At 29.9% G+C, this 24,136-nt stretch overlaps 2 protein-coding genes and 1 long non-coding RNA gene across 8 annotated transcripts; 1 reads left to right on the plus strand and 2 right to left on the minus strand.

Annotated features, from left to right (window-relative positions):
• Positions 1 to 598: 598 nt before the first annotated feature.
• On the minus strand, positions 599 to 20,564 carry LOC149880074 (uncharacterized). 3 transcript variants are annotated; one of them, XM_090070386.1, is made up of 5 exons: positions 20,444 to 20,564; positions 19,690 to 19,990; positions 19,435 to 19,531; positions 18,915 to 19,239; positions 599 to 1,412 (listed from the first exon to the last, which is right to left on the minus strand). In XM_090070386.1, the coding sequence occupies exons 1-5, from the start codon at positions 20,464 to 20,466 to the stop codon at positions 1,406 to 1,408; spliced, it is 753 nt and encodes a 250-aa protein (XP_089926512.1). In that variant the 5' UTR covers positions 20,467 to 20,564; the 3' UTR covers positions 599 to 1,405. The 3 variants fall into 3 exon arrangements, with proteins under 3 accessions (XP_089926512.1, XP_089926511.1, XP_089926510.1); XM_090070385.1 differs by lacking the exon at positions 599 to 1,412 and adding an exon at positions 16,377 to 16,656; XM_090070384.1 differs by lacking the exon at positions 599 to 1,412 and having other exon boundaries at positions 18,126 to 19,239.
• Positions 4,094 to 6,850, minus strand: LOC149880075 (uncharacterized). Its single transcript, XM_090070605.1, has 4 exons — positions 6,721 to 6,850; positions 4,996 to 5,189; positions 4,741 to 4,837; positions 4,094 to 4,559 (listed from the first exon to the last, which is right to left on the minus strand). Exons 1-4 carry the CDS (start codon positions 6,848 to 6,850, stop codon positions 4,159 to 4,161), a joined length of 822 nt encoding a protein of 273 aa, XP_089926731.1. The 3' UTR covers positions 4,094 to 4,158.
• Positions 20,024 to 23,521, plus strand: LOC149880076 (uncharacterized). 4 transcript variants are annotated; one of them, XR_016446197.1, is made up of 4 exons: positions 20,024 to 21,224; positions 21,361 to 22,738; positions 23,033 to 23,082; positions 23,211 to 23,521. It is a non-coding gene; the product is annotated as an uncharacterized LOC149880076 (long non-coding RNA). The 4 variants fall into 4 exon arrangements; XR_016446195.1 differs by having other exon boundaries at positions 21,361 to 23,082; XR_016446196.1 differs by having other exon boundaries at positions 23,033 to 23,521.
• Positions 23,522 to 24,136: the final 615 nt, after the last annotated feature.

The raw sequence follows: 24,136 nt of genomic DNA on the forward strand, positions 1-24,136 counted from the left end.
GTAACTTTAGTTCTTAATATTCTGATGTTTGAATATTAAGATATGGGGTTTGGATGTTTATAGATGTGAGTATGCCTCAAGGTTCTGCATAAAATGATAATAATAAGAAATAGTAAATAATAATAGTAAATGATAATAATGAATAATAATGATAAATAACAAATAAATAGTACTCTAAACTAATCCTAAAAACACGAGATTTTTTTTATTTGCACTAGAAATTTTATACCGAATTTCTTCATTATTAATTATAAAATTATAAAATGAAGTTACAATTCTCTTCCTTAACTTTGCTAAATTTTTCTGCATCTCTGTATATCAGACTATAAATATATCCCGATTCTATTTATCATCATCTCCATTCTAATAAATTTTGATCCTCTTTCTTTTTTTTATCATCATCTCCATTTTCAATTTTGACCTTCTTTCGCTACTTTAAACTTTTCTATTAAACTGACTTTCTTTTATATAGGTTTCTTTGTGTTTTGACATTGGGGATTTTACTTTTTAACCCTTTGTTAATGAATAAAATATTTTATTTTTTTGATGATTGTTATTATTTTAATAACACATTTTGTTGATTGGGTGGTTAAATAGTAAAATTCTTTTTTCATACTTTTATAACTTTTTTTACAATTATACATTATAATGATTTTACATCATAAAGCTCCATAATGCACTTAATGAAAATGAAAAAAGTTTTATAATGAAGAATAAAAAAAACGAATCTATGGAAATAAAATTGGTGAGAAAATTTTATGGAAGGTGAGAAAACCCAGTAGAACTTGCTTCAATTATGTAGCATGAAAATAAAAAGAATAGAAAAAATCAAAAACAGAAATGTTAGAAAATAATAATAATTGCAAACGGTCTTCAGTAGTTCAATTATTATTTGAAACAAAGCATTCCCTTTTTTCACAAGTAGACTGCACGTATTTGCACATTCGAAAGACCACCCCCAACGTGATCACGCCAGAATTCTCATCTAATCTCATACAAGTATCAAATCTCTTCTCGCAAATATTCATGCACAAGAGATTTATTACAACACGCTTCCTTGACAAAGAAGTTTGAGTAATTTTTCGATGAATTCGTTTCAGTAAATCTTTGACTTTTTCTTCGTTTGTCTGATAGAAATACCGGTATTCGTTTTTATATTTTGGTTCATCTTGACCACTAATAGAGTTTATATGTATAGTTAAGTTGTTTTCTTTTTTTTTATTATAATCTATAGGTGATGGAAACGATGCATCAAAAACATCTACTGAAGCTGTTAATTCATTGTTTCGTGAAGTACTTATTGGCTTTTCCTTCGTGATCACCTTTTTTAGAGATGAATTAAAGTCATCTTTCTCGTTATCAATTGAAACGCTGAGCGATAAACCAGAAGCCGTTAATGAAGCAATTAGTATCTGAAAGTAGAATACCATCTTTCTTTAAAAGATTGCAGAACCAGAAAAAAAGATATTTTAATCTTTTTGAAAATAAACAGTTAAAGTTCGTTTCACATGATGCTTTTTTACAAAAAAAAATTCTTAAGTAAATATCTTGCGTTAATCTCCACGTCAATAATCTAAGAAACAAAACAAGAAACTGGTCGAACAAACGCCTTTTTTGGCCTGAAGAAAAGAAAACTCGCAGAAAACTCCATTCCATATGGTAATTGTTAGACCTTGGCTTACGTTCAAAAATTCATTTTGTTCAAGGAAAATGCAACAATAAAACTAAAGTTATACATTCAAGTCGGGAACTATATCCCCCCCCCCCCTCCTTCTCCTTTCCGTCTCTCGAAATAGACGTGAAAATAATTTGCCTCACAGTTCACAAGTTTAAATATCCGGTATAAACAAACACTTAGGAAAAGATCGTCAGACTCTTCTGCTATATATTTTCTTTTTTGCAGCAAATCTGACGAAGTTCAACTTCTGTGCTATTGTTTGAGCTATTATTTTAAGCTATTATTTGTTTATCAATATATTAAAGGATTGGAGTGAAATGTCATTGATAGTCTTGAGGGGCTAGAAGAACACTTGGCTACGCCTAAGTACATATAAGCACTAATGAAGTGAACAAATCATAACAACAACAAAGGTTAGGCTTTTGAGAATCCTTGAGGATTCTCAAAAGCCTTTAATCCTTGAGGATTCTCAAAACAGTTTAACCAGGTGTCACCAAATAATCTCCTAAAAAAGATAATCTCTTAAAATAAATAATACCTCGATGCGTCAAAGTATCATTTTTAATGAAGTAGTGAAAAACAAGAGAAATCGATCCAAGTTCTAAAATCTATCAGTGGTATTTCCTACTTTTCTAAGATATAAAAAATCTTTAACGATGCCTTTTTTTAAACTCTCCACAAAAGTTATGTCAAGAGCAGACTGTTCGGACAACCAACTTTCATGCCAAAGTACCAATAGAGGTCTTCAGTGATTCTGAAGTTATCAAACATGTAATAATAGTGAGGTTTTTGTATCTTATGTTTGACGACAACTTACATTTACTGAAATTAAAAACAACAGCAACACGGTGTACACCGCATAAAAAGTTTGCTGATGCAAATTTTCAAAACTCAAAACTTGTTTGATGAACTTAAACGAACCTGAGAACAAAAGAATAGAATCATAATTTAGAATAGCATGATGTTATGTCACTGAGAACAAAAGAATAGAATCATAATTTAGAATAGCATGATGTTATGTCACTGAGAACAAAAGAATAGAATCATAATTTAGAATAGCATGATGTTATGTCACTGAGAACAAAAGAATAGAATCATAATTTAGAATAGCATGATGTTATGTCACTGAGAACAGAAGAATAGAATCATAATTTAGAATAGCATGATGTTATGTCACTGAGAACAAAAGAATAGAATCATAATTAAGACTAGAATGATGTCATGTCACTGAGAACAAATGAATAGAATTGAAGACTCCACGGGAAGAAACGGCAGGGTCACATTTTTTCATTTTGAGATAAATCATGATTAAACTTTTAAACCTTTATAAGTTTCGAATTTTTAGGAAAATTTAGAAAAACTTTAAATATGCATCAAATCGTTTATTTGATTCGAATTCAAATACAAAATATGCTATTATGATTAGTAAAGCTAGAATGTGTAAAAAGTCGAAACTTTCAAAATGTGACCCTGCCGTTTCTTCCCGTGGAGTCTTCAATTATGATTGAGACTAGCATGAGATTATACATAAGATTAACGGAATTTATAGGAAAGAACTAATATTTGACTTAAGTATAAAATTGGTTGAATAACCAATAAAATTTTTATACGCCATTTTTTTTAAATTTCAAAAAAAAAAATTGTGAATTAAGATTTTGTTGGTAGTTTAAAACAAAATTAAATTTCTATAAAAGAAAAAGTTTTTATTTTAATTATCAAGAAAGTTTTTTGAAAGTAATACATAACATAAAAAAAACATAAAGTTTTATTTTAAGATGTTATCAAATACGATGATGTATTAATCAAAGCTGGTGCAGCAGTAATAAATATCAAAACTACTCTTTAAAATATCCGACTCCCCCCCCCTACCCGACCCTCAACCCCACCCGACCCCACCTGTACTTTTTTTAGCATTGGAAAATTTTTGCACATTAAGCTGAAAAAAAATCAACCAAAAAGCTCTTCGAACAAAATAAGTCTCCATTTGAGCCAGTTACAGATTTAAACTTAAAATGGGAATGAGGAGGGAGTAAGAGGGTCTGGAACTAATGCATTCTGTAAATATTAGTCAAAAATGTTTATATTGAACTCAATACTGGTGGATGATGAAGAAATGGCCTTCATCACCCACCAGTATTGAGTTCAATAGTATTCCGAGCATAGCATAGTTTTTTTCAGAAAGAACAACCCAACCTGGAATAAATCAATGATTTTTGCATTGTCTAGAATATCAAAACGCAATTCGATGAAGCTTTGTGATTGCTTAAATGATTTGTTTGTTATATAGATCAAAATATTATGAGGTCATTGCCTAGGTTTTCGATCAAAGTACTCAATAAGAGACTGCTTTAAAAGCTTAACTTATTTAAATAAAATTATTCAAGTTTTAGAAAAAAAGAAACAACTCTGACTAACAGCGTGAACCACTTTGCCACCCACCACTCGTTACTTTATTCAATTCTTTGCTCGGTTTGGTGTGTTTATATATAAACATATATTTCTGCAACTTGAAGTAAGTCATCATACTCGCCAACTTTTGTGATTAATACATACCTGGCCAAGTATGAGCAGGTATACGTTTGCACTGCATCAATGGTCAAAGTGGCGATTTGTTTGTAATCTTTTATGTTTTCAGTCATGCTGGTGATCAACTTATTTCCGATCATTCTTCCAGGAAAATTAACCCTTCGATTGTAAACAACAATTTGATTGATTATGTACAACATTTTTAAGTCCAGTTTAAACCAACTTTCACCAACAAATCTGCCCGTAATAGCAGTTGTATCAAGATTTCCATCTATTGCTTTAAAAGCTACTGTTGTTGAGTCTACTGTTGTAGAAGATATAGATGCAATGGCATTTCTTGACACGTCAATTGTTCCTTAAAGAAGAAACAAGTTGGGTTTAAAGTGTTTTGTGCCCTACTAAAGAATAGTTAGTGCCATTCCATAAATTAATGTTTATTTTTCTATGACATAAATTTTTTTTTCTTCTATTGAGGTTCTTTTCAGTAAAAGTTTAAAAGTTTTACAGTTAGACACGTCAAGTAAAAGAAAGCTTACCAATGCAAGAGTAGGTATGAGTATTGGTTTGATCGCATATATCTCTACATTTATAACCACTTGCACAAGGATTAACTTGTTCGCAGATTTGACCAATCTAAGTATTAAAGTTTTAGCTTTTTGCAAAGTAAAATGCCAGCCTTTTTCAACATAAAAGTCAGCTCATGGCAATAAAGTTAATGAAACAGATAAGAACAATTCACTTAAATCCTTGTTTTAAAAAAAATCACGCCATCAGCATTTAAAAACGCTTACATTATCTTTATTCGTTGTATCAGTTTGCAGAACATTCCATAAATCATCGGCTGTCTCGATCATTTGGGAATAAGATATCAGCTCACAGAGAGTTTCGTCTTTTCTGTAGTTAACAAGCATGCAATCAGGATTGCTTATACAAGATAAAGCACAGTCTGCAGATTTGATATTAGGAAGGGACTTTGTAATGTTTCCTTTAATGTAAGTATTTTTTACTACATCAAATTTCAAATTGTTACTTGCAGGTGCATTTTATCCATCATTTGTTTCAAATTGTTACTTGCTTCATTACACGGTAAACGTGTAATGAAGCAAGTAACAATTGAGAAACAAATGATGGATAAAATGCACCTGCAGCGAAAAAAGTTAGGTATTAATAAACAATTATCTTCATAAATCATCTCAGTGGCACTGAGGAGAGTGCAATACGATTGTTATTTAATTTTTTATTAATTAAAATGACATTTATTAGTATAGTTCACTCTCCTCCTTATAAAAGAAAATCTTAAATATAAGTTGAAAGTATAGAAATATCAAAATAATGAACCGAGTTCCCAACAATCGATAAATCAAGTAAGTTCTAATCAATATCTGAAGTGCAGTTTTTAACTCTGTTTATTCAACATTACAGTTGAAACTGAGAATTGTTAAAAAACACCCAAAGCTGTACCCATTCCCAGCAATTAGACACATTGTTACAGTAAAGCATGCATAATTTCAGAAAAATAGGTTTTCATATTGATTAAAATAATAAAACACTTTTTAAAATGAGTTAAAAATTAATAATAGAATTTTATAAATTGATGATAAATATCGCGTATACATCGTAAAAATAATCTCTGGCTAATTGTAATATTATACTCTATGTAATTATAACATTATACCTTACAAAGCTTATAATATGTAATATGTTAATATGTAATGAACACCGCGTATACAATAAAAAGCGTATTCCAATACTGTATATTACTTTATGCTGTGTATAGTGTGTATATTATATACCCAGCTTTTTAGGAAGTCAAAAGCGAACTTAAAGAGACTCGTAGTTTCTTAAATTTTACCTATGAAACACTAAACCCCATCTCCACTCCCCTAAATATTAGATGTAAAAAGCCCTGAAAAGAGCCACCTCACGATAATTTGGAACGTGATAACATACATGTTATTTTCAAGGTGGGAAAGGATCGTCAGAGTGACCAATCTAAATTTCAGAATGCAGCATCTATGAAGAGAGGTGTGAATGATTCCACTCAATATACTGTAGTATTTGTACTATTAGAGATTCGAAGTGGAAAAAAGATAATATGGAAAAATCGTAATCTAAATAGTCCAGATTCAACCCATTATCTTATGTTTTGTTTTACCAAATAGACTGCTAGCTTTATTCAAAAAAAAATTGAACATTTAAAAAATGAAATTTTGTCTTTTAAGAATATTAAGTTTACACTTCATGACAACGCTTTTGTTATAAATTCAAGTTTGTCATCTATTTATTCCACAATCAATGATGGTAAAACACTTACTGCTTTTGTATCAAAAATTCTTAAAAAAAGTATAGCATCTCAAATATATTGCAGGGAGTGAGTCTTCAATAAAAACTGCTTGCAAACTTCCAGCAGTGAAACAAAGTTGAAAAATTTCAGCAAAGAACAGCCAAGAACTTATGAAAACATAAAAAAATTCCCAGCACTTATTCAAAATACAATTTAAAAAAGATATACCTACCACTTGCCTTCCTTTTGCCAGGAAGGCAATTGGTAGATCCAATACTGAGAATGTTGCACGAAAATTCTTTAATAACCCAGTTACTGACTGAATTAATCCAGACTTGAAGAATTTTAAATTTGAATACCATATCAAAATGTTTAGAAATCTGTTCATTAATATGAATAATGCAACCATAAGACCGGATCTAAAAGCCATTCCAATGTCACAGTCTGTGTATAGGTGTTCATGGTGTTTCTTTTATTAAATATTTAATATTTTATATATTAAATATTTTAAGTCCTATAGGTTGTTTTCATATAAGAAATAAATGATTTTTATTCAAAATTAAATATTTTATCCAAAAAAAAAAAAATAGTAATAGTTTTTTTCTTTGTTTGTAAATAAGATATTAAAGTTTTTAATTTGTCCATTAACTTATGCATCACATATTATCTTTACTTATGGATTATACAATATATATTCAAATTTATACGTTAAAAAGAATTTAAAAAAAAAAAACAATTTACATTATTTCATCGCATTTCTCAACTTTTTGAAATCGATTTGTTAATCGATTTTTGCACTGAACAATCAGATTTGAATTATATTTCAAGAAAGTATTTGATATGAAAGAATTTCATTAAAATCGGTTTGACGGTACGTAAAAAGAATATCGCTTAAACAAACGTTAACTTATGTAAATATAGGGATGGCAATCCCAGGATCCCGGGATCCCGTAATCCCGGGATTATTCATAAAAATTTCCCGGGATTTCGGGAATGTAATAAAAAGTAAATAAAGATAAATAGGGATTAAGTTATTAACTTATTTGTACATCATAAAGTGTCTAGTAAATAAAATCTTTGGTAAAATATTTGTTTCATAGCTGTATTCTCTTTGCAATGATTTAATTTAATTTCGAATTTTCGGCTTCATTTTAATTCCAAATCGTCGCAGAATTAAAGAGTTCTATCTGCTTTTTTCATATTATAAGAATTTATTAACAAAAGTTTTAATTAACAATTTCTAATAATAAAAAACAAAAAGTTTAAAATATTTATAAATAATACTATCGGTTTAATTATGAAACATAAATAATAAAAGAGCCATAGTTTAAATTATAAAAATTGACAGGAATAAAAACATATTAACTAAAAAAAATTGAAAGTTAAATTCTCATAACAGCAAAAATTAGATAGAACCCTACAATTTTTATGCAACGAAATCTATGCGTGATTCTAAAAAATTTTTCAACAATGGTTTAAATTAATGAAGTTTTCAAAACACAGAAGGTTTTTTAAGTAAATAAGCTTTTTTTTGCAGTTATTCAAAGTGATAATCATTTTCACAGTAACAAATTCAGTTAGAATTATTGATCTGATAGAGAAACGTAAGTTGAAATAAGTTAAGAACTTTAGAACTTTAAAAAAAATTGAACTTAAGTAATTATCATGACGAACTACGCTGAATTCAATAGCACAAATCTGATATGGAGACACTTTTTAAGAGGAACAGATGAAACAGCTATGTGCAAAGTTAGTACATGCAAAAAAATATTGAAAATTGCTGGTGGTTCAACAAAAGGTCTACATTCCCATTTACTGCCTAAACACAAACTTAAAGTAACATTGCTATCGCAAGCACCAAATTTATCCACGAGAGCTTCAAATTCGAAAGATTTAGAAGAAGAACCTCAAAATAAAAAGCTGAAAATCTCGAACTTTTTTTCAACAACATTGAAAAAAGAGGAAAATCTGTCTGAAGTGTTGGCACTTGTGGCAGCAAAAGATGGTAATTCATTTAGTACAACTTGCAATTCCATTGATATACGAGCCAGGTTAGTTGCACGAGAATATAAAAATGTTCCTAAATCACGTAATACTATCAGAAAAATGGTGTTAGACTACTACGAGCAGATTAAAAAGCAAGTTATAAAGGAAACAATTGATCAAACTTCAAGAGGCTCTAAATTTTACTTAACACTTGATGAGTGGACTTCTTTTGGAAACTGCAGATATATGAATGTGAATGTACATGAGTTGAAAAGCTATTGGAACTTAGGTTTGATTCGCATTTTAGGGTCTATGCCAGCAGAAAAGTGCATTTCGCTTCTAAAAGAAAAACTCCACAGCTTTGAAATAAACCTTGAGCATGATATCATTGGTATTACAACTGATGGTGCAAGCCTTATAAAGAAACTTGGAAAAATTCTAAAAATTGATCAACAATTATGCTTTGCTCACGCTCTACAACTGGCATTTATATCAGTTCTTTACAAAAAAGACACCAGTCACTTGGAAGTTGATGAAAGTTTAGATGATGAAAACACTGTTTTTGAAAATTTAGAAAACAACAATGATGAAGACGAAGATGATAATTATAAAAGTGACCATGTTTATGAAGAGGAAGATTGTACTCGAGATTCGAACAATTCATTGTTAATTAATGAAACATCTGAGGCTACAATTAAACATCAAATTATTGGACCTACCATAACCAAAGTCAGGAAAATTGTAAAAATATTTAAAAGGTCCCCAACAAAAAATGAAAATTATTTACAAAAGTACGTAAAAATTGAGTTTGGAAAGGTCATCCATTTAATCATGGATTGCAAAACCCGATGGAGCAGTTTATGCTTGAAAGATTTGACAAGTTAAAATATTGTGTTAAAAAGGCATTTCTAGATTTTGAATTGGATTTCAATTTTAATGAATCAATTAAGATGAACGAAAACGAATATCAAACCGTATCAGATTCAGTGGTACTTTTGACTCCCGTTAAAGCAACTGTAGAGGCACTTTGTCGAAGAGACGCAACTTTAATTACAGCTGAAATTGTATTAGAGTTTATGTTGTCCAAAATAAAACAACAACAATCCGAAATGTCGCTTTGAGTCACCGAATAAAAGAGAGGAGAACACCATTAAGCAGCACAATTTATTATCTTCATAATGGCCAGGTTACTTTATCGAAAAGCCCAGATGTTTTTGTACCAAATACAAGTGCCCAAAATAAAAAAAATTATAGCAAACCTGATAAAGCGTCTAAGCTCGGCAAATATGATTACATCAACAGACGTGAATAGTGATAGTGATGCTCAACTGAGCAAAGGTTTGTCAAGCAAGGAGTGTGAAAATAAAATCAAAACTGTTAGTGAAGAATTAAATGAAGTTATGGAAAAAGGATTGGCAGTAACTCAAACACTACCTATAAGGGTAGAAAGTATAACTTCTAAAAATCAAAGAGAAATGTTGTTATTTGAAAGTGGTGCTACAAGAGGTAATCACCTTCAAAAAGCATATGGTTATATGCTATCTATACGGCCAACAAGTGTGGAGTCCGAACGAGCATTCTCAGCGGCTTGGTTTTTATGCTCAAAAAATCGAACGCGATTAAACAACGAAATGATTGACGCTTTAATTTTTTCAAGGTGGTACTTTCAAAAATGAATATAGTTCATGTATACTCATTTATATTCATACTATTTTTACTTACATTGTGTTATCTTTTTAAAGAATTACTTTATAATTTAAATTACTTAGGTTAATTAGTAAATGAACTATTTTGCTTAACTAAAAAATGAAAAATGACTAGTATATTCATAATATAATTGTATTATCAATAAATTAATTAATTTTCAGTGTTTGATGCTTAAAAATTTGCTCTTCACATGCTTCACCTAATTAATCCCGGGATTTCCCGGGATTTCCCGGGGATAATTATCTCAATCCCGAAATCCCGGGATTGAGAATGTCCGGGATTTTGCCATCCCTATGTAAATAGAATTAAATCGTAATGATATAGCAATTTTCCCTAAAACAAAATAAAGTTATACTTTTTGCATATAACTTTTTGACAATAGTCTACGAGAAGTAAATTTTTTTTTAACAGGTGACAATTGAAAAACAAAACTGGATTTAACGACACATATCTCTTTTAAGGTGTAAGGAAAAACAAAAAGGAAAAATGTTTCAGAAAGTATTTTTATTCTTGTTTTTAAATATTTTATGTTTTTATTTTTTATAGAAAAATTAATAAAAAAAAAAAAGTTCAAAAAAACAAGAGATTAGAAAATGTATGAATTTATTTATATACTTTATTTTGAAAGTATCACACACAACTTCTTTTTAATTATAGTAAAAAGATAACACAATTTGAATCATATTTCAGTTTAAGCTAACAACCTAACATCAACTTTATAAAAAGCCTTGTTTGAGTTGCTTTAACATTAAATATAAATCTTGCAGTCAGCCATTTAATAATAAATCAAGCAATACTGATTTTATACTCATGACACTTTCATCTGTTACATTTTATTGTGAAATAACATATAGGTACATGCTTTTTCTGGATAAGCATTAACGATAATTAAAATTGGCACCATGTTTTTTATACGAAAACAAAGAAATATTCCGGAACATTTATTTGTTCTGGGTTTGTGGGGCGGTACAAAAGTTCCACGAATGTTCCGTGAATTTTTGTTTAAGTTGCGTTCACACCAGAGAATATTTGTTCATGTTCCATGTTCCACGAATGTTCCATCAAATATCCCCTCGTAGCATATAAGCATCAGGATTTGGTTTTTCAGTTAACAACGAGTAAAATACCAACTTCTATACCAGTCTTTTAAGTTAAATCGTGTTTTCTGAAGTTTATTAAAATAGAACTCTTTGCGTTTAAAACACCAAATGTTTTTGGTTGTGACAAAATTATAATCAAAAGTAATTTGTTATTTTTAGTAGATTTAATCGAGTTGTAATTCTGCTCATGCGTCTTGAAAGGTTGAAACAAAATAGTATGAGGTATGTGAGGTAACGCAAAAATCTTATGGCTTTGTATATCTAAATATGTAAATTATTATAAACTTTATTTATTTCAATTGTCTGAGATGGGTGTTTGTACTTTTATCTTTATTATCCGTTATTGATTAAAAAATAAAATGGTATTTGGTATTGAACTTTTGCAATCCTATGGCGCTGTTCAGTACCGTTGCATAAAAACCATGACGTTTACATTGACACGCGTTATTATTACAAAAGTTCTTAGTAACACCAAATAATTCTAGGAATATGCTCGGATGCTGCTGCCTGAAAATATATCATTTCAATATTTAAAAGTAACTTCATTAGCGATATATGAATATGAGTAATAAAAAAGTATTAAATTTAAATTCATTACTTACTTTCAATAATTTAGATAAATTTAATTTTCTTAAACTTTTTTCTGCCTCCTAAAGCATCCATACACCCAGTTCACAGGGTTTATTTTATGTCAAAATTCTAAATACAAACATTTTACGTCGACATTCTAAATCCAAACATAAAATTGAATACATACAATACTAACAATGTTCTTTATTAGAAAAAAGTTCTATGCATTTAAACGAAATAATTCAGAATCATCATATTCTCTTCTGCTTCCACTTTAATTTGATTTTCTCTGCAAAATCATTCTGTATATCAAACCATGGAATGGCATGGACAGGTGCCTTTTGCATGCAGCAACAAAAGGCTGGATATTTATTATGATTCGCAAAAAAAGTCAAATGTATTATAGGGGAGACCGGGGCTAGTTGGCTACAGTTTTAGTTTTTGAGGTCTGTGCATTTCTTGGCGAACTTTTCTGAAGAAATCAAATTGCAGTTCAAAAGAATATGAACTTGGCAAGCATTTTCAAGTGTCAAACATTATAAAAAAATAATTGGTGGCTCAAAAATATGTCCAAACTTACCCCGGCCCGGGGTAAGTTGCTCTTTTCTCAAGGTAATTTGGCACACCATATAAAAAGAGACTAGTTTAGCAACATTAAGCATCTATTTCAAGTGCATCTTTTTAATGAAAACTTTTGATTTTATTTATTCAACAACATTTTTTGACCTTAACTTTAATTGCACTTAATCGATTGAATAGACTTTCCTTCTACAAAAATAGCATCAAAAGCATTTTTTGTAACATTTTTACAATTTACAGGCCTGTCTACTTTTCTTTTACAATTTCACATGTCTGTAGATCTGCAGTGTTATATAACTTACGGCCAATGCAAAAAGTTGTAATTTGGCACATGATGCCAACTAGCCCCGCGATCATTGTGCCTACTAACCCCAAAAGCTTTTTGCTCACAAAATGGCTTATAAATCCCCGAAATCGCGAAATATCAAGAAACGAAAAATGTGGCTGGTTAGAGTGAACTATACACCTACATGTAATCGAGTTTACTTGTAGCTAATACTATTGCTTTTTAAAATTGAAAAAGTAATATAGTTACAAAAGTTACAAAATTGGCAAAAAAATACAAGTCGCTGTAGCTTAAATGCGCATGCGCTTATATCCCTGATACTACGCTGAAAGATGAATTAGTAAAGTAGGAAGGTTTCTTGTGAAATTTGGAAATTTTTGGCGGAAAATTCCAAAGTTAAACGCAGTGTTTCAACTTACCCCTGTAGCAAACTAGCCCCGGTCTTCCCTATATGACAGGCATTTGCCTGGCCTTAGAATTAGGGCCGGATTTGTAGAACCTTACATATTTATTTTAAATTTCATCATTTCGTTCGGAAAACTTAGCATTAGGTTTGCTATCTCTGAAAGCAAATAATTCTCTTAAATGGGTATACAAATGGTGTACGCTTGGAGATATAACCAAACTTTTTTTCGCCCAACCAAATTTTTGTTTGAAAAGAACATTAGGTCATAACTTACATCCTTCACTTTGGTCAAATGACTGTTTTATTTCCATCAGCATGGTTAGTCAGGTTGAGCATGATTAATTTATTGAACATGGAAACAGGACAGCAAATACGAGCGCAAATATTTTCTATTTACTGAAAAATTATAAAAATTATAAAACCTAGAAGAGTTCCTGCGGTTGTTCAAGAGCTTCTATTATCTGAACCTTTGCCTGCATGGTGTTTAGTTTAACCTTTCTACCTGCTTCTGACCAAAATTTGGGTTTGAGCAGCAAACAAATGCTATCTGCTTGAAGCTCTTTGTTTTTGAAGAAGGGTGCGGCAGCGATTCGATAACTAATTTTTGGCTTGGTTTTGTGTTGTAAATAAAAAACTTCTGAAATTTTTTTTTGTTGGTTAACGTTCAATGAACGTTTAAGATTTGAATAAAATTATGAATACAAAATACTTTTGTTAAAAGTTAAACAATCGAAACCATAAAGACAGAAGTTTTTAATTTGATTCAGGCGGCCTGTAACTGTAATGATTCGTATTTCTGGAGTGTCTAAAACTACATTTTACGATGTGAAAAAACATGACAGTGATGAGAGAGCCCAAATGGTCTTCCAGTGAACAAAAGCTTTGATAATAAGTTCACTAAAAAGTTTAAAAAGTATGTTGAGAAGAATTCTGCTATGTCCACCAAAAGAATGCAAAATCTTTCAACATTGATGAGAGGACAGCCAGAAGAACTCAAAAAACACTTGTAAAAGTATTTGTGGCTTAACCTACATGCCAACTTTTGACAGAAAGGCTAAAAATTTTAAGATTGGATTGATCAAAGAAGCTTCTGAATCAGCCTAAAATCCAAGCTTCATCAACAGTCAAAATTTTCTCAGATGAAAAACTTTTTAGTGTTGACTGTGTGATCAATATTACAGAATCAAAATTACAGATTCATAATACAGAAAGGTGACAGAGCACCACCTGTGTGTCACACCAAACACCCTTGGTCCATCTTGATTTTAAAAATCATCTCCTCAAATGGAAAAAAATATCCACCAATCTGCATCAAAGTGAAAGAAAAAGTTACCTCTGATGTGTATACCAACTTACTGAAACGTTATGTGGTACCATGGCTGAAGAAGATATTCCCAGAAAACAATTACACTTTTCAAATAGACAATGCATCCTGTCATTTGTTCGGAAAAACCCAAAAGAATCTTCAGGTAACATGGCTAAGTTCATGTCCAAAAACTTTTGGCCACCAACCAGTCCTAACCGGAATCCCCTTGACTACAAGTGTAAGGAGCGTAGTTGAGAATAAGGCTTGCAAAAATCCCCACTCAAGTGTCAAGTCACTAAAGTGATCAATTATCCGGGCTTTGAACTCAATGTCAAGGGACTTTACAATCAGCACCTCCTTGTTCTTCCGTCCTAGGCTTGAAGTAGTGATCAAAAAGAAAGGAGACCTGGCTGAATGTTAAGGTGAGATAAGTATTATCTTCAACTTTTCTTTTATTAACATTCCGTAAATATAGTTTTTTAGTGCTTTAAAAACTCATTTTGAAAAATGTTCTAAAATGTCCGCGAATTGCTGCCACTCTCAGTATTTCAAAGAACAATACACTCCACTAATGGTTTGTAATACTATCCCTTTTTAGCCATTGTAACTTGATAAGAGATTTCTCCATTTTCCAATTTTTTTCCATGCAAACAAAACTTCTTCATAATACTTTTCAATAAAAAATTCATAATATACAAGGACAAAGTAGCACAACTGATAAAGTATACGATAAGTTCGAGGCCATGTGAAAACAAGAACCATTATCATCACAACAATTTCTTAAAGTAATAACATAAGTTTATAAAACTAACCAAAAAGTTGTGCTAAAACATTTTTTATCTTGTTAAAAACATTCTTTATTTTGTTATCTAAACATTCGTCATCTTGTGGACGGTTTCTTTTGTAATTGTTCGTTTAGTAGCCGATTGAATGCATTTTAAAGTACACTTGTGACACAGTCTTTTGATAAGAGATCCGGTGGCTTTGTGCCAGAAAAATTGATTTTATTGGGCTGAAACTGCAGAAAAATCAGAAACTTTGTTTTGTCAAGAACAAATATTGAAAATTCAAAGCATGTACCAGTTATTATTTGTGTTCGAATGGTAGAAGCGTTTGTTTAGTTTATGGTAAGGATAGAGTAGCAACGCGATAGTGTATTATACTGCGAGACGGTTCTTTAAGATTAGTTTTTGTGTCTTATTTTGATTGTAACTCTAGTACTTTCGCTTTTAACTCTCTTTCGCATCTTTAAACTTTTCAATCAAACTGATTTTCTTTTATGTTGCTTTCTTCGTATTTTGACATTGGGGCTTTTTTTCCATTACCGTTTCTTAGCATATAAAATTCCATTACCGTTTCTTAGCATATAAAATTCCATTACCGTTTTTTGCATATAAAATATTGATTGTTAATTGGGTGGATAAATAAAAAAATTTTCTTCCATACATTAGGCTTTTATAAGTTTTTTTACACCTTAAGCATTATAATGGCTTTATATTATAAAGCTCCATAATGTATGATATGTAATGTATGAAAATGGTAAAAGTTTTATAACAAAGAATAAAAAACCCAGTAGCACTTGATTAAAAGGTGAAAACAGAAAAACGGAAACGTAACAAAATAAATGCATCAACGCACATGAGAAATTATTTAGTTTGATCTTTAAAAAAATAAAAATATTTTAAAATAAAAAGATTTTAGGTTTTGTACTCTGCAAATGCTGTTACAACAGGAATAAACATCTTTTGCCTTTCAGTCTTTGGAATCCCACTGCAAAATAAAATTGTTATTTTTATTTTTATTTTTTTAGGATTAAAATAAATAATTTGCGTATACAAATGCAGGTATACAGATGATACAAATGCATACTCATAATCTTGCAATAATTTTAATTTTGGAACTTTATTCAAAGGTTTCCGTCTGCGATTAAGAATGTGCTGAGAATTTCCTCCTATGGATAATTAAAAATAAATTATTAATAAAATAGATGTATTTGCAAATGATATTCAGTTGTTTAGTTGTTATTTGATACAAATCATTCCCTTTTTAAAAACTAGATTGCACGCACTTGCACATTCGATATCTCTCTCATCTAATTTGCACTCTCATCTAATCTCATACAAGTATCAAATCGCTTCTCGCAAATATTCATGCACAAGAGGTTTATTACATCACATTCCCATGACGAAGTAGTTTGAGTGATTTTTCGATGGTGAACTCAAACGAACCTGAGAAAAAATGAATAGAATTATAATTAAGACTAGCATGATGTCATGTCAGCTGTCATGTCTGCTGATGGAACTACTCAGTTCTTTAGCATCTCTATATAGGTGTATTGGTTGAGCTAACCTGTATATATATTGCGAAAGCCTTCGCCGTTAAAATCAAATTAGCCTTACATACCAGTATTTGCACTCCCGCCATTTAAATCTTTATTTAAAACTTTGTTTTTTCTATTTATTGTGACGGTGATGATTAGTTTAGCGCAGAGATATGTTTAATCTTTGGGGAGTATTTTTGTTTTGTTTGGTTATATTGGGGTGTTTGAGTGCTTATGGATGGTTTGAAAAAAAAAAACTTGCATAAACTTTGTTTAATCTTTTTAAATTTTATAAACAAATGTTGTATAATACTGTCTTTATAAACTTCAGGTACTTGTAAACTTTTGTCTTGTGTAAACTAATAAATTGCTCCAATCTTTTTAGACAACTTAAGTCATTCTTTTAAGAATTTACTAGTGTTTTAGATTTTACTACAATATTTTAAAATTATTTTATTTTTATTTATTTGTTACATTAGTATGCTGCTACTTTTTAAGTTATTTACAGCTTTTATATGCAGCAGTTTTAAACACACTATTAATGCTATTGATTGAGATCAAAGCCCCCAAATTTTTAGCCTATAGGTTGGGATATATTGGTCGTTTGCAAGGGTTGTTGTAAATTATAAATATATATTATATTTATCAAATTTTATATGAAGAGATTTATATTTTTTCAAAGCAAGAGTTTTTTTTTAACTTATTATATAGTTTTTAATTAATACAGTGATTTTATTTATGCAGTGATTAACATGCAGTTATATCTATATTGATATAACTACATATTATTGTTATTTACAAGGAACTGATCCGGCGATTAATGCGTCCTTATTTCCACTACATATTCATATCCAGTGGATCTTCAATTAACTATTTAAAATACATTATTTCATTAGATGCATATTTTTATATTAGTTTCTTTATCAGCAGTTATTTGGGTTATCTTCTTCAATTTTATAAAGATTCTTAATTTTATAATTTTTGCAAAAGAATATTGCAATCATCATTAAGCTCAGTAAATCTGAATTAAAATTGTAAAAATAAGTGTTCTTTTATCATTGAAAACTTTTCCACTTCAAGCTGGAAAAAATCCACCAAAAATATCTTCAGTTACAGATTTGAACTAAAAATGGAAAGAAGGAGGGAGTAAGAGGGTCTGGAACTAATGCATTCTGTAAATATTAGTCAAAAATGTTCATATTGACACAATACTAGTGGGTGATGAAGGAATGGCCTTCATCACCCACTAGTATTGAGTTTTTCCATTTCTTCAGATAACGCTGTCTGCACTTAACTTTACAACACAAGATGAGAGAATGTTCTCGAGTGCTGCAGCTTCAAAAAAAAAAACTTTGATATTCCGTTTTGATACAAAAAAAGTTTGATATCAACTTATTTATGGTAAACTCTATAGTTATTTAAAGTAAACTCAGTTCGTTTTTTACAAAAGCTTTTATTCATGCTAGACAATTTTTTCTTAAGATGATCTGTGATTGTCAGGATCGAGACAAAACAACTCTTCATTCATTCCATTGGTTCATTTATCCTATTGGTTCGTTCATCCTATATGTTCATTCATCCCATTGGTTCAAATCATCAAATATAAAAGCATTTAAACATAATTATGAAATTAACACGAATTGAGAAAATAATTCTCCTAAATCCTCTCTCCATAGAGATTGGGAATTAAGTGGAGAAAGTTTAAGCCCGCCTAAAGTGTTTGACATTCATATGAAATAAAAAAAAACCTTCATAGTATTCCAAGCATAGCATAGTTTTTTTCAGAAAGAACAACCCAACCTGGAATAAATCAATGAGTTTTGTATTGTCAAGAATATTAAAATGCAACGCAATGAAGCTTTGTGATTGCTTAAATGATTTGTTTGTTATATAGATCAAAGTATTTTGAGGTCATAGCCTAGTTTTTAGTTCAAAGTATACAATAAGAGGATGCTTTAAAAACGTAACTTTAATTTAATTAAGATAATTCAAGTGTAAATTTAATTTTAAAAAATTAGAACAGTAGCATGCGTGAACCAGTCTGCCACCCATCACTCGCTACTCTATTCAATTCTTTGCTAAGTTAGGTATGTTTATATATAAACATATATTTCTGCAACTTGAAGTAAATCGCTTTTATCAGCAACTTTTGTGATTAGTACATACCTGGCCAAATATGAGCAGGTATACGTTTGCACTGCATCAATGGTCAAAGTGGCGATTTGTTTGTAATCGTTTATGTTTTCAGTCATGCTGATGATCAACTTATTTCCAATCATTCTTTCAGGAAAATAGACCTTTCGATTGTAAACAACAATTTGATTGATTTTGTATAAGATTTTTAAATCCAATTTAAACCAAGTTTCAGCGCTAATTTCGTTGGTAATAGCAGTTGTATCAAGATTTCCATCTATTGCTTTAGAAGCTGTTGTTGCTGAGTCCCATGTAGAAGATATAGATGCAATTGCATTTCTTGACACGTCAATTGTTCCTTAAAGAAGAAACAAGTTGGGTTTAAAGTGCTTCGTGCCCTACTAAAGAATAATTAGTGCCATTCTATAAATTAATTAGCATCTTTCTATGACACATATGGTATTCTTCTATAGAGTAATTAGTATCCATGGATTCTCTTTTATAAGAGTTTAAGAGTTTAATAGTTAGACACGCCTAGGAAAAAAAAGCTTACCAATGCAAGAGTAGGTATGAGTATTGGTTTGATCGCATATATCTCTGCATGAATCAGCACTTGCACAAGGATTAACTTGTTCGCAGATTTGACCAATCTAAGTATTAAAGTTTTAGCTTTTTGCAAAGTAAAATGCCAGCCTTTTTCAACATAAAAGTCAGCTCATGGCAATAAAGTTAATGAAACAAATAAGAACAATTCACTTAAATCATTGTTTTAAAAAAAATCACGCCATCAGCATTTAAAAACGCTTACGTTATCTTTATTCGTTGTATCAGTTTGCAGAACATTCCATAAATCATTTGTTGTTTTGACCATTTGGGAATAAGATATCAGCTCACAGAGAGTTTCGTCTTTTCTGTAGTTAACAAGCATGCAATCAGGATTGCTTATGCAAGATAAAGCACAGTCTGCAGATTTGATATTAGAAAGGGACTCTATAATGTTTCCTTTAATGTAAGTATTTTTTACTACATCAAATTTCCCGTAGATGTTACACGGTAAACGTGTAATGAAGCAAGTAATAATTGAGAAACAAATGATGGATAAAATGTACCTGCAGCGAAAAAAGTTAGGTATTAATAAACAATTATCTTCATAAATCATCTCAGTGGCACTGAGGAGAGTGCAATACGATTGTTATTTAATTTTTTATTATTTAAAATTACATTTATTAGTGTAGTTCACTCTCCTCCTTATAAAAGAAAATCTTAAATATAAATTGAAAGTATAGAAATATCAAAGTAATGAACCGAGTTCCCAACAATCGATAAATCAAGTAAGTTCTAATCAATATCTGAAGTGCAGTTTTTAACTCTGTTTATTCAACATTACAGTTGAAATTGAGAATTGTTTAAAAACACCCAAAGCTGTACCCATTCCCAGCAATTAGACACATTGTTACAGTAAAGCATGCATAATTTCAGAAAAATAGGCATTGTTAATTCAACGAAGGTCTGCAAAGCTTTCAAGTGAGCATTGAGTTGGTAAATGATAGAAAATAACTTACCCAACTGCATTTCGATGTGACATGATTGATGAGCAAAATTTGAAGTTTATCTTTTTTAAGCTCTTTCCACCTTTTCAACAACCTTTTTAAAAATATGTTTACAACTTACATTGCTTTGTATTCATATTTAGTGAATAGATGTATTATTAATTAAACAAATTTAAACTCTGAAAATAGATTGACTCTCAATAGAGTGACTGTCAATAGAGTAAAAAGTTTTTCTTCCCTATCATTCTGAAAATGATGACAGCTATAAAAGTTAATAAAAATAATGGTAACAATGATAATAATAATATTAATAACAATAATGAAATCAATTACTCGGGGTTTTTTTTAAAAAACTAAAACCATTAGCAAAGTCTATATTTTTAAAATCAATTTTCCAAAGCTACAAATTATTTGTTAATAATTTATAAATGAATAATTTATAAAAGAAGCAAAATCTTTTTACAGAAGTTTTGTTAATTGTAAATTTTTATTACAGTTTGTCAACTTTTGCTGATGATTCCAAAAATAAAACTTCTTTTCTTCATCATGGTTTCAATGTTATCATTTATTACTCAAAGAAATTTCACCTCAAAATTAAAATTTATAACAAAAAAAAATTAAATTAAATTATTCAAAGCAGATTTCAATGAAACTTGTATTTGATTCTATTCTGGACTTCACTGCTAAAAAATTAAACTTATACATTACGAATCTAATTCAAAAAGTTACGAAGTTGAAAGTTCGGAATTGGTCGGAAGCCATTCTTAAGAACAATATGGATGCGTTAATCATGGTATAGTCTAAAATATTTTTAACCCATTTGTGTTAAATAATTTTAAAAAAATTATAAGTGCAAAGTAAATTTAGCATCAAAACACGTTATTTGTATTTTAAATATATTCTTAATATATGGTGCTGTCTCACGGTAGTGGAGTAATGCCAGAGGAGGTGAAAGACATCAGAATGCCAGAGGAGGTGAAAGACATCAGAATACCAGTGGAGGTGAAAGACATCAGAATGCCAGAGGAGGTGAAAGACATCAGAATACCAGTGGAGGTGAAAGACATCAGAATTACGATTTTGATTGAAGATCAAGTTACATAAGCAAAATTTGTTTTAAACTTTTTACATAAATTTTTAACTAAAGCTTTGTGTTTCACATTTGCAAATTTACTATTCACTCCTGTTCCTGTGAAATTTTTTAGAAACGATAGTAGAGCAGGAATTGAAAAACTGGCAAAAATTCCGCATTTGCGGAATTAGAAAATTTATTTCATCTTAACAAAGAGAAGGATTGCTGTCATTTTAGTGAACAAATGTAGATGTTGTTATTTGTGTTAAAAATTGAGAGAACAAATTTTGGGAGCGCACCTCATCTTTTTTTACATTACCTCATTTTCGGCATTAACATGAAATACAAATGAAGATATAAGTGGATGAAGGTGTTATGTTACACCAATATGGAACTGTCCCTTAACACTTATATCCGCGTTAAATCGTGTTATGGGTGAATTAATTTGTAACATAATTCCTTCATCCACTGTGAAAATCGTATTTTAGCACATTTTTGTGCGGTGTCATTATGTTCATGTGAAAGAGCGTTACTTAACACCTTTATTTGTGTAAAAAAGTGGAATTTTGTATTTTTGCGACATCACTCCTTTATCCACTTATGCCTTCAAATCACTCATAGCACTCCAACATCGCTTAATTTTTTTTCGGAAAAATTAACCCGATCTGGAATAGTGACCTAAATTTTCTGTTGCCTTTATTATCAAAATGCTGTTTGATGAAGCTTTATGATTGCTTAGAAGATTTTGTTCGATCAAAGTATTACGATGTCGTTACCCCAGGTTTTATTTCAAAGAATGAGGGTGTGCTATAAACCTCAGATTTTTTATTTACATAATTCAAACGGTAAAAGATAAAAAATATTGCGGCCAACAAAATGGGTGAACCACTTTGCAACTAAATGCTCGCTGCTTATTTTAATTTTTTGCTCAACTAGGTATGTTTATATATAAACATATATTTCTGTAACTTGAAGTAAATGATCATATTTGCTAACTTTTGTGATCAGTATATACCTGGCCAAGTATGAGCAGTTGTATTTTTGCAAAGCATCAAAGGTCAAGTTAGTGGTTTGTCAACTTATTTCCAATCATTCTTTTAAAAAAATAGGTATTTTGATTGTAAATAACAATTTCATTTTATACAATATTTTTAATTTCAGTTTAAACCAACTTTCAATCTGCTAGAAATATTAGTTGCATCCATCGCTGGTAGACATTAAGTCCCATGCAGAAGGTAAAGAAGCAATACCACTTCATACTCTGTAGTTTTCATATTAGCAAGAGATTCCTATAATATTTTTTTGTTACTTGTAAATTTAGCATTTGTTTACTTTGCCGCTATGTCGATTTTTTTCACTCCGTATGGTGAATGCGCTACTTTTTTGAGTGATTTTTTTTATTATTTTAATTTATTTTTACGTATTGTTTTAATCTGCATAAACTTAAGTTTAAACCTAAAGTTCAAAAGAAAAAAAAAAATTTTTAAGTGAAAAGTTTTTATAATATAAAAAAATATTTCACTATGAAGCACTCACTCGTAAAGGGAGAGGATTGGTACATTCAAGTCAAGAAGTACAGGTACAGAATTTCTAATGATTGTTCTGTAGATTTCATATACAGTGTGGTATGGTAAAATATATTTTTTTGGTTCTTATTCTCAAATGTTTTACTAATGCTTTCCTACATTATACACCTATGCAACTTAGTCGGAGCAACTGGCAACACAATCCCATGAGCTTTTATAATTCTTCGAGTTCGCTTTAAAAAAGAATTTTTAAATTGTGTGCATGACACTACCAGAAACATCAAAATGTTCATTAAGAAATGATCCTTTACTATCCCAAAGCTGAAGAGCGTAAACAAACAAACAAGGGAAGAAAAAGAGCTAAGTCTAGAATATTCATAGACGCTCCTGAAAAAAAAACTTACAATATAAAGTAATTACTTTTATGTGCTTTTTCCTTTTTATGGTTACATTTACTTGATATTTCTATAAAATATTTTGTCGGTTTTAAAATGTGTTTTTATTTTTCATTCAAATTACACTTTTTTTGATTACATTTTCAAACTCTTTATTGTATTAATTTAACACGTTGTGTACCAATGCTCACCCCTCTCCCTTAAGTATTTTCAATTACATCAAATTTTGCGTAACTTTTAAACGGTAAATCTGTACTGAAGCAAGTAATAGTTGGCAAAGCAAGTAATAGTTGACATAGCAAGTAATAGTTGACAAAGCAAGTAATAGTTGACAAAGCAAGTAATAGTTGACAAAGCAAATAGTAGTTGACAAAGCAAGTAAAAGTCAATAAACTAAAACGAATAAACGAATAAACGAATAAACGAATGGTAAAGTAGAGGAAGAAGTTTTATAAAAAGTATTGATATGTTCCACACAGCCATAATTTGTAAACTATTTATATCTAATATTTCATTAAAGTTTTTCTTTTGTGGCAGAATTTTAATATAAAGGAGTTCAGTTGAAACCATGGGCAATTATTATATCTTAAATAATTATTTTTTTTATATCTTAAATAGTTATTGTCATTATTACATATATCAAAAAATTATATATCAAACACTTAATGCTATTATATATATTATATATATATATATATATATATATATATAT

The sequence above is a fragment of the Hydra viridissima genome, unplaced genomic scaffold (genome assembly GCF_058129835.1).
Source record: "Hydra viridissima isolate aposymbiotic clone 2 unplaced genomic scaffold, HvirCarnegie_v1 scaffold_13, whole genome shotgun sequence".
Lineage (NCBI taxonomy): Eukaryota > Metazoa > Cnidaria > Hydrozoa > Anthoathecata > Hydridae > Hydra > Hydra viridissima.